At 39.7% G+C, this 10,333-nt stretch overlaps 1 protein-coding gene across 1 annotated transcript in view; it reads right to left on the reverse strand.

The window, feature by feature from the left end:
* Nucleotides 1-10,333, reverse strand: part of gstcd (glutathione S-transferase, C-terminal domain containing) — a 92,829-nt gene that overhangs the window by 27,080 nt on the left and 55,416 nt on the right. The window contains exons 6-8 of the mRNA XM_050043388.1: nt 2,906-3,021; nt 2,501-2,545; nt 1,949-2,077 (exon numbers count right to left, since the gene is read on the reverse strand). Of these exons, the coding sequence (XP_049899345.1) occupies nt 1,949-2,077; nt 2,501-2,545; nt 2,906-3,021 (290 nt within the window). The remainder of the gene's footprint in view (nt 1-1,948; nt 2,078-2,500; nt 2,546-2,905; nt 3,022-10,333) is intronic.

Raw genomic sequence — 10,333 nt, forward strand, 5'->3', positions numbered from 1 at the left:
GCATCTGCATCTCTGTGCAAAGTTTCATGTCTCTACAACATAGATAGATATGCCCATTCAAAGTTTGCAATTTCAATCAGTTGCTATAGCGCCCCCCTTTGGCGAATTGATGTAATATTGCTTCATTCGCATCCTCCCATGACCCTCTACCACTGTGCCAAATTTCACATGGATTGACCAAGTCAGTGAGGAGAAAAACGTGGAACAGACACACAGACAGAGTTTTCGTCATTATATAGTAAGATCAGTGTCATAAAATTGCTGATGTAAACACACCATCGTTGACGTCTACTAGGACAGTGGGGCCACAGTAGTTTGATTCTTTATGTTTCAGTGGATGAAAAAGATTTTGCCTCGGAAGCCTCAGAGTTTTCACACTAGGTGTCACTGCTAATTACATTGTCCTTGTGTCAAAACAATTGTTTCACTTGTCTGCTAGAGAGCTATTGTGTAATTGTGAAAAGCAATTTCATTTCCTCAAAAAAAAAAAAAAAAATCAAATGTGGAAATTGAAAATTGGATTTTGATTACAGCTTAACAACGCAAATTACATAGAAACAAAGGAAATTAGATCAGTGCTACAGTGTCTGCTTTTTTATACTAACGAGTGCCTGCTCTAAAGGTGTCTATTGGCAACAGACGGATTGCTTAGCGTCCGCAAGGCACAGCGGGATGGGCGAGCCCCCGTCCACAGAGCTGCCACTATCGATAGTCCAATATTGAGTTTCACTAAAAATAGATTCAAACAAAAGGAGTAATGGGGGGAGGCAGGACAGGGGTGTGTCTAGACTATTGAGCTATTTTTTTACTGCCAGAATATTTAATATGAATTCTGAATCCATACAGTCACTACATTTTGTGTGGCAAACATCACTATCCCTGCCCCTTCACTATCATGCAGGCACCTGAAACACACACACACACACACACACACACACACACACACACACACACACACTCAGTATAACCAACTTGCCAACTTTCTCATTAGACTTTTCAGACCCCTTCACCGACTTAAACTTTCTCATTAGACTTTTCAGACCCCTTCACCGACTTACTGCTCAGGGTAAACTCAGTCAGCAGCTTCTCTGGCAGCAGCAGAGAGTCTCTCCCTCTGTCTCCTCTCTTGCCATGTGTATGCAGGCAGCAGTGACTTACTGTGGTTACCTTGCAGCTTTCTCGAGAGCTGCTCATTCAAACAGCTTCACACTCAATATTGTGCTTCCTTAGGTCTGCCACAATCAGCATTCAATCTGAAAGTTACATAGCTGATACCTGAAGTTTGCTATGATTTATTTTTTAATTATTATTTTTAATTTAATTCTGTATTTGTCAATCCACATAAACCCTGGCAACTTAGAGCTGAAATACAGCTTCCGCAATCCCTCTTTTAACACAACACACACATGCAATTAACAGGGATAGTGCAGGGTCGGCCATGTTATGGCACCCCTGACACACTCTGGGGGTTTGGTGCCTTGCTCCAGGGCACCTCTCCAGCTGCTAGTCCATATTCTTCAGTTGGTCCGTACACCACATGGACTGCCTCTGCAACATGTTCAGCATCTCTGATCTCTCTTTCTTCATCTGCTCCTGAATGTACTGTAGCGAGCGCAGAGCGGTAATAGGGGTCCCCTCTTAATATACTGCACAGTGTGCGCATAATACATTACTAATAAATATGTCCCTTAGATCTCAAGATCTCGACTGTCACACTGCACTTCCTTTGGTCTTCAGCAATACACACACCCACACACATACATATATATCTATGTATGTAAATACAGACAGACAGACAGACAGAGTCTCCTTACATAGATTGCAAAGGCATAAGCACATAGTTCAGTACAGATAATACTGGGATTGTTCATTAATTTTATTTCCAGCTGTGGAGACAAACATATTGCAAAGGCACAATCTCTGAGATAGTGTTATTTGCTATGCTCACCCCAATGTGAAATGACCCGGTGAAGTAGTCCAAATTGGCCTGAATGAAGCCAATGTTTTTCAGCCCGAGCTCAGCGCTCCGACTCTGGGCCCTGACCAAGGACTCCTCTTTGTTCTCTATGAGGATGACCTTGAACAGAAGCAGAATAAAGTCACACAGCTGCATGTGATTGCTATTTTTGAGATGACATGGAATGAGCAGTACTACGGTTTATAAGTGCGAGGAAACAAAATCAATAAAAGCTCTTAAAATTAACAATAAACTCAGACTTTAATCAAAACAGAGGGCCTAAAAACATTATGTGACCAGTTTTCCAAAAAAATCACACAGTACAGCAATATAGGGGTGCATTTAATGGTTAATAATAATCACTTCATCATTATCTGTTGATACATTGGTGTTCTTTGTTTTCTTTAATGTCAAAAATAATGATAATTGCCTGTTAAGAATGACCAGAGTCTAAAGTCAAGTCTTCAAAATGTTCATTTAATCTAAGCACAAAAAAAAAAAATTTTGATTAGACACACACATCTGCACAAATACACACGTCACCTGGCAATCTGGAAGTGTGTGAGCCAGAACAATCCCCACATGGCCCTGAGAGACAGCACAAAGAAAGAGAGAAAGAAAAAAAAAGAATGCACAATAGGAAAGCAGCACACATCAAAGGGGGCATCAATGGAGTTATGATTAGTGCTGCCCTTTCCAACCAAGTATTGACCCTTTAGCCATGCAGCGCTACCGCACTGAGCATGCATTTTCATGAGTGTAATTACCAGTCTGTCTGTGTGCGCCGGCCAACAACAAAAGTCATTTGAAGAGGCAAGAAAAAACACGAGGGAATATGAGGACTAGATCTTTTCAGCTGGCTGCTAATGGAGCAGCCGTCTAACACAGCCATCAGGTGCAGTGATAAATATACATGCATGGCCTGGACTGATGGATGAACACACGCACCGTTCCGCTGCAGAAGTCCACGACGGTGTGTCCTGGCCTGGCTAGCTCTGTAACCATGGCAACCAAGTTATTCAGCTGTTGCCTCTTCCGAGCTGCACGGATATTTGACATTTTCCCTGTAAGAGAGCACAAGTGGAGAGCAACAGGTTTTTCCAGGCAATTAATCTGAAAACTCAATTAAAAGGGGGAAAACAAAAACTCTGCCAGAGGAAAGAGCTATCAAACATAAATGGAATTCCGTCTTGATTATGAAAAATCTATTTTGTAGCTTGGTTGGTTCCAGTCAATGAGCAACAATGAGACATCAGAATACTTGTTAAAGATCGCACTACACATTTTTCATTACTCTAATGTCTTCTTTTCTTTTGCCGTCAGTGAAAAAACCGTCCCCTCCCCACTACTGCTCAAATTTTTGATTTACAACCAGTCATTTCAGGTAATGGTTATAGCACACAGATGAAAAGGCCTCCACTCTCTCATCAGCATGTTTCCAGCCAATTGCCAACTAGGGAGAGCAAACAATCTTTCAACATAATCAAAAGCAAGCCTCAGAGCCAAAAAGTGTCCTTCTTGTTTGTGGCAAAACTTCCTGCTGCTGTGCAAGCAGTATGTACCCCATTAACTCAAAGCACATTTCAGGCTCCTGCATCTTCATCACCCGTCTGCTAGCACGCCACATCGCCAGTGAGCCGTTGACGCACCGTGCCGACGCCATCTCCGGCCCATCAATCTAGAGTGATGAGTGTTTCATTTACCCCACAGTCGCACCCTTATATCCACACAGCCAAGATATCAGAAAAAATATTATTCCTACAAGTTCCTGCTCACGCTGCTTTGTATATGACAACTGGGGAGGGGCGGGAGCGAGAGAGACTTTTCATTCCGCCGACAAGAATAGGAAATTTCACAGTGTCATTATTCAGGCTCTCATGCTGGCTGTTATTGAGCTGATCCCAGCTGTAGGGAGAGCACAATGAAGAAAGTGAGGGATGAATTTAAATACAGGAAAACAGCAGGAAGGTAATTGACAAGACTCTCTCCATTTGGATGAGTAATTCACACGGGTGCGGACACTTCTATGTATCCATGACTCCAGTGGGGCTTCAGTATGGAGGCCTTTTGATGCATCTGAACACATTCAGATTTTAATTGCAAATTGCTTTACAGAGTGGGCAGAAACAGAAGGGGGAATCGAAGTCGTGCGGCTTAGTGCGGAAAATGGAATAACCAAACAAAGTAGCAGCAGTACAGATCATCCATTTAGGACACAAACCTCTGATGTGATATAGAACAATCTGCACTGACTGATTTTTTTGGGGGGAGCTGTTTGGTGGCAGTGGAAACAAGCTGTAAACACAACACTGACATATGATTATCTGATAAAGCTGATGCGACAAACAAATGTATAAAGTTGGCTATTTACACATTTAACACATGTGGAGCAATATTAAAACATGGCCTATAATGATGCTTCTAAAACTTCCACGATGGTGCAGTGCCAGCCAAATGTTGGAACTGTTGGTGTGCCTTCTGCCCTGCCTTAATATGAAATCTTATATATTGATATATGTGCAGGCTGTCTGTCTCAGAAAATGGTATCATCTAGGCCTTGGCCGACCCAAGTTTTCATCGAGACTGGCTCTCCAGCTTGTTTGTGGGTGCAGTTTATTGAATTTTGTCTTTTAATATGAATGTGCAGAATGTAGTGTGGGGTTTCTATTGTCTTTTCATATATATTGTATTTATCATATTGTATTTTTATACTTAGACAATTGTCTGCTTTTGTGTGGTACGCTATGGAGCTTTCTGTGTGTCCTTAATAAAGTCATTATTATCATTAGCATTAATTTGAGTCATTTTTCTTAGTTCACTCTACTTTTAGCTCTGTTTTAGCCTCCATCAACTCCTGAGACAAATATCTGTTCTTTATTTGCTATTTTTTTTTAAGTTCCACTCTGCACAATTTTCTTTAAAAAATGTACTGACTCATACATGAGTAATCCTTCTCAATCACCACTTATGACCCACTAGAAGTACATAGCTGTGTATTTTTCTACAGAGACTCAGCCCTCAGCCTGTATTTTCTTCTTTTCTTTTTATTTATTGTGTCCAGGACATATGTAGGCGTGATATTTCAGGCTTTAAGTTCTCCAATGGTACAAAAATTCCTCACTGCAGAAATCGTAGAGAACGGTGCTCCTATCAACAGTTCCATCTGGGCGTATTCAAAATGTAAATGTTCCATTCACAGGGCCAAGCAACATCATTTTGTCTGCCTCCATCATGTGACAAAGCCACCGTGGCCTTCAATGACGCAACGAGTCAAACGGCACCACGGAAAGCAATTAATCAGCGTTAATTGTTTGAAAGCGGTATTTTTTTCTGTGATTAATTGACAGCCCTAGTTTACACACACTAACCAAAACTTCCTGCACCTTTACCTTTAACAGTTTGTCATTTGGTATTGGGCAGGCAACACCAGTTCAACCATTAGAGCATTTTTGCTGAAGACATCTGCCTTCTGTGGCTGAAAACAACCTGTGAGAGCGGTGAGAGTCAACCAAATCAGTAACGTTGTGGGCCTGATAATTAAAGCAATGGGCTACAAGACTCTATCAAGATTCACAGATCTTAACGGAACCTACAGAGTCCATTGATAATTACATGTGGACTCATCACTACCAGCTACCTCTTCATGTGATTCATTATTAATATAAAAATATTGATTATAATAGTGTTGCACGGTATACCGGTACTAAAATAGTACCACAGTACTAGAGTATTCCAAACGGTACTATACTGCATTTGGAAAATACCGATACTTTGAAATTGATTCAATTTATTCATTTAGTTAATTTATTTTACTCATGTATGCACACGAACGCCTTTCTTGTTCCTATTGGAGCACAGATTGCACAAGTGGTGTGTATGACAACACCTGTATCAACATTCGCAGCTGGCGCACGTGAAAAAAGACAAGAGAAAGTCTGCCTCGTAAAGGGAGACAACACGAGACAACACAAACTTGGTGGAACATTTGAGTTACCAAACCGTGACGTCCGTACCGAGGTACTTACCGAACCATAATTTTTTTGGTACCGTTACACCCCTACTATTTATTGTTCTAAAGGTTTGTATCCAAAAGGACTTTTCCTTAGGAAAAAGTACCGAAAAGTATCGAAATTCATATTGGTATCGGTACCGAAACAAAGATTTCGGTATCGTGACAACACTAGATTATAGGTTGATGGTTTTGCCCAGAAACAAATCTAGGAAAGCCTTTAACTTACAGGGTTTTGTCAAACTGTTTCTGTAAACTTTGATTTGTTGTTGGTTTTAATGTAAGAGTGCAAATCCTGTTTTAAGCTTCAAAGGCAAGCAGTACTCCGAGGCCACGCAATAGGTCTAAGCTGTTTACAGAAGGTTGCATAAGAATATCAGGCACTGCCTCAAAGTTGTTAATATTTGCTGAGTGCCGAGAAACAAGGGACTGAGGTCAGTAACACAAGTCAGAACAAAACAAAACTGAAGTACAAAAGGTGTATACAGTGTTCTTTGTTTTAAAAAATGTATTAATTGATTTTATAGCATGTGTGTGAGTGTGTGATTGACTCTGAGCATTTCTACTCAGACAAGACTTTGTTTTGATGAAAGGTCACCACACAGCTTAAGGTCAAACCCATCAGCTACGTAGGACTGAGTGGGTGGCAGCAGAAGAGCTAACTATATTTTCTGATGTGGTTTCAGGGAAAAGAGTAATACTGAGAGGTCTGAAAAGTTCACGCTCTGGGTTGCCGTAATTGCGGCGAATTCACTCAATTTGAGACGAACATCATAAAGTAATGCATCAAGCAGTGCAGAGGTCAAAAAGCCGCATGATGTATAAAGGAAAACTAGGTTCACCGCCTCGCGGTTGTATGTAAGTTGCAGTTTACATCCATGTCTTTCCAGACTGTAAGAATGTAAGAAAATGTATATGGTGTATTTTTTGTGAAATGTCATCGATATATTGATATGTAAGATTTCAGTGAATAATTTCCAGGGACAAACATGCAGTCTTTAGTTAGAGACTACTTCTACAGTCCAGTACAGTAAAGTACAGTACAGAGGACTGATAGAGAGCGTCGTCACACGGTGCTGCGACAATCACCTGAAGCTCAATATGAGCAAAACCAATAAGCTTGTGGCGGACAACGAGAGGAAGAGGACAGAACACAAGATTGTAGCCATGACAGTAGACAATGCCTCAAATATTAATGCTGCTGCAAAGAAGCTCAACCCAGCAGCACAGAATAGCTATATAATCAGCACAGTTTCAAGGCGGACCCCCAAGATAAGTGACACCAATTCAGTATCCGAGCAAATGTCTCTCCTTCTGTTCCTGAGTTCTGGCTTTGAATAAGGCCAGGAAAGTGTTTCTGCAGAACATCATGATGTCACAGTGGATGTTTGTGCCAGAGGTAATGAAATTCCTGAGACACTGCATTCAGGAGAAAGGTATAGACGTGAGGTCACAGTGACCTTTGACCACCAAGATATTATCAGTTATCCTTGAGTCCAAGTGGACGTTTCTACCAACTTGGGAGACAATTACTAAGGTGTTCCTGAATAATCACAGTCAAGACGATGGGATGGACAGACAACCCAAAAACATGATGCCAAATGCCATAACAGGAGTAGAAACACATTGCAGAGAATACTGAACAGTTCCTTATAGGGTTTATGACACAAATAAAATGGAGCTCATTTTATCATGTCTAAAAATGTTCTTGAATTTCCAACAGTTAACGAATAAAACAAAGTGGATTTTCCAGCAATATAACTCACCTTTAATTTTATAGCAGGGAAAGGAGACATAAACAGTCTCATTTATTCTGTTTATTTTCCTTTTATTCGAAGGAATGCTTTGGAATTGGTAAGAAAGGGTAGGGGGGATCAATATCTTAATTAAAGATACAAATGGTTATAGCTTTAACTTTTATAGGTTTAACTGATGATAGCAATCCCCCTAGAGATTTTCTACCTCTCCAATTTCAACCTGCAACCTCATTCCAGGTTTTATGTAGCCCTCTCTCTTTCTGCATTAACGCAGCTCAAAGTGTGAATGAACTGATTGGCTGTTAAATATTTAACATTTAACTAACATGTTGATCTTCACTGGCTTTCATTTGTGCAATCGCTGAAAATAATGCTCAGTATTAGTATAAGTACCAGTGAAAGATATGAGTATTTTTTGATAAATATTGAATCCGGGAAATTCTGGGCTATGTCACATTTTTTTCAAGCACTAAGAGATGAGTCATCTGGATGCTGGTACCTGAGAACTTGCCTTATTCAACTCTCAACTCTGCTGTATGAGATACATTTCGTTCCAGACTAGATATATCCCTTGACCCTGCCCCTTGCCGAACAGGCGGTGGACCCCGGTAATGAGCCCACAAGGTAATTCTCCTACATGGCTTCTTGGCTACGGGGTCACTCAGACACATCTCTTAAACATGTACCTCCCCCCGAGTCTCCATAAGACTTCATCATCATTTGTCTCTCGGGAAGGTCTCTGCACTCAATTACAATCCAGACATAATGCTGATAATGGATAAACGTGTGAAACCCTAGATGTTGTACAATGATGAGGCTTCTGAATGTTAAGTATTTTTTGGTTATTTCTAAAATTTCCACACATATGGTTATGGCAAGGTTCAGGTTAGACAACAAAAAGTCTTTGGTTATGGCAAATTAAGTAAAAGTTAGGTCACTAAAACTTACAATGAAGATGTTAGAAGAAATGCTAATATGCTGACATTTAATAGGGTTATTACTCACCATGCTCACCATCTTAGTTCAGCTTGTTAGCATGTTAAAGTAGAAACACTTAACACCAGCGTTTCAAGTATTATAACTGTTGTTGGCACTGTCAGAAAGACAACAGGATCGCTTTCTGTTTTCCTCAGAGCCCAGCAACTACCACAGTTTGTACAAGTGCTTTGGCTGTTCCAGCATCTGCCTTTTTTTTCAGCTACTGGGGATAGTAACTGCAAAGAATTTACAGTGATACTCTTTGGTAACTGGGGATAGAGACTGATAGCTACTGGGGAAAACAAAAGTGCTGTCCTCTTCCCGTTTTAATTGAGCAATGATTCTTGCGCTTCCTCTGTGTCATAAAATCAAGTTTTCATTTTTGCTGGAGACTGTTCCCAGTGGCAGACAGAATTGCATACTGAAAGCAAGGCTTATAGGGAACCAATCTAGATGCAGATAGTGTCATTATTCAATGGGTAATACACTGTGCAGTTTACATGAACCTCATAATTTTGAGTCAAAGCAAAAAATCAAAAACTATTTTGTACTTTAACATTTGTTAATTAGCACTAAACACAAAGTACAGTTAATGTTGTAGTCAAGACCAGCTAAATCGAGATCAAGTGTGTGTTTGGGATACAGGTCATAGGAAATTGCAGATTAAATAGTCGACTGTACCCATTAAGAAGAGCAATGTATTCAGACAGAGTTTTTGTGAACTTGACAGTACACTCTTAACCCGAATTAGTTGACTTTACTCGCAAATTGCGTGGAAACCCGTTGTCCTATACCACTTTAGTTTTTACACAAGCTGAAACTAAACATGTGGAGTTGTATTAACATGGAACCTTAATTTTTTACACAAGCTGAAACTAAATATGTGGAGTTGTATTAACATGGAACCTTAATTTTTTTCACAAGCTGAAACTAAATATGTGGCGTTATATTAACATGGAACCTTAATTTTTTACACAAGCTGAAACTAAACATGTGGAGTTGTATTAACATGGAACCTTAATTTTTTACACAAGCTGAAACTAAATATGTGGCGTTATATTAACATGGAACCTTAATTTTTTACACAAGCTGAAACTAAATATGTGGCGTTGTATTAACATGGAACCTTAATTTTTTACACAAGCTGAAACTAAATATGTGGAGTTGTATTAACATGGAACCTTAAGTTTAGTATTTATATTTATTAGTAGTGTGTACTCAAAATCATTAGATAAAACTAGCTATTATGACTTGTTATTGCCACTCATCATTTATTAACTTTATACTTAATAATTTTTTAAATATGGTATAAAACATTGCTTCAATTAAATTGGATGGAAAAAAATAAACACCTCTAAATGCTCCAATGCATTTTATTTTTAAGAAAAATGGCAAAACACAGCCAATCTTGTTATGACAAACTTAACATCAGGTCAGCATCAACATGTACAACCTGAAATGATTCATCTGAAAAAGGTCATTTCAAATCATTGAAACAATTATGTGTGTGGGCGTTGTATGTGTTTGTGTGTGTTGTGTGTGTTGTACGTGTCTGTATTGTTTGTGTGTGTGGGTGTTGTCCGTGTCTGTGTTGTGTGTGTGGGTGTTGTCCGTGTCTGTGTTGTGTGTGTG

The sequence above is a fragment of the Epinephelus moara genome, chromosome 5, assembly GCF_006386435.1.
Source record: "Epinephelus moara isolate mb chromosome 5, YSFRI_EMoa_1.0, whole genome shotgun sequence".
In the NCBI taxonomy this organism is placed as follows: domain Eukaryota; kingdom Metazoa; phylum Chordata; class Actinopteri; order Perciformes; family Serranidae; genus Epinephelus; species Epinephelus moara.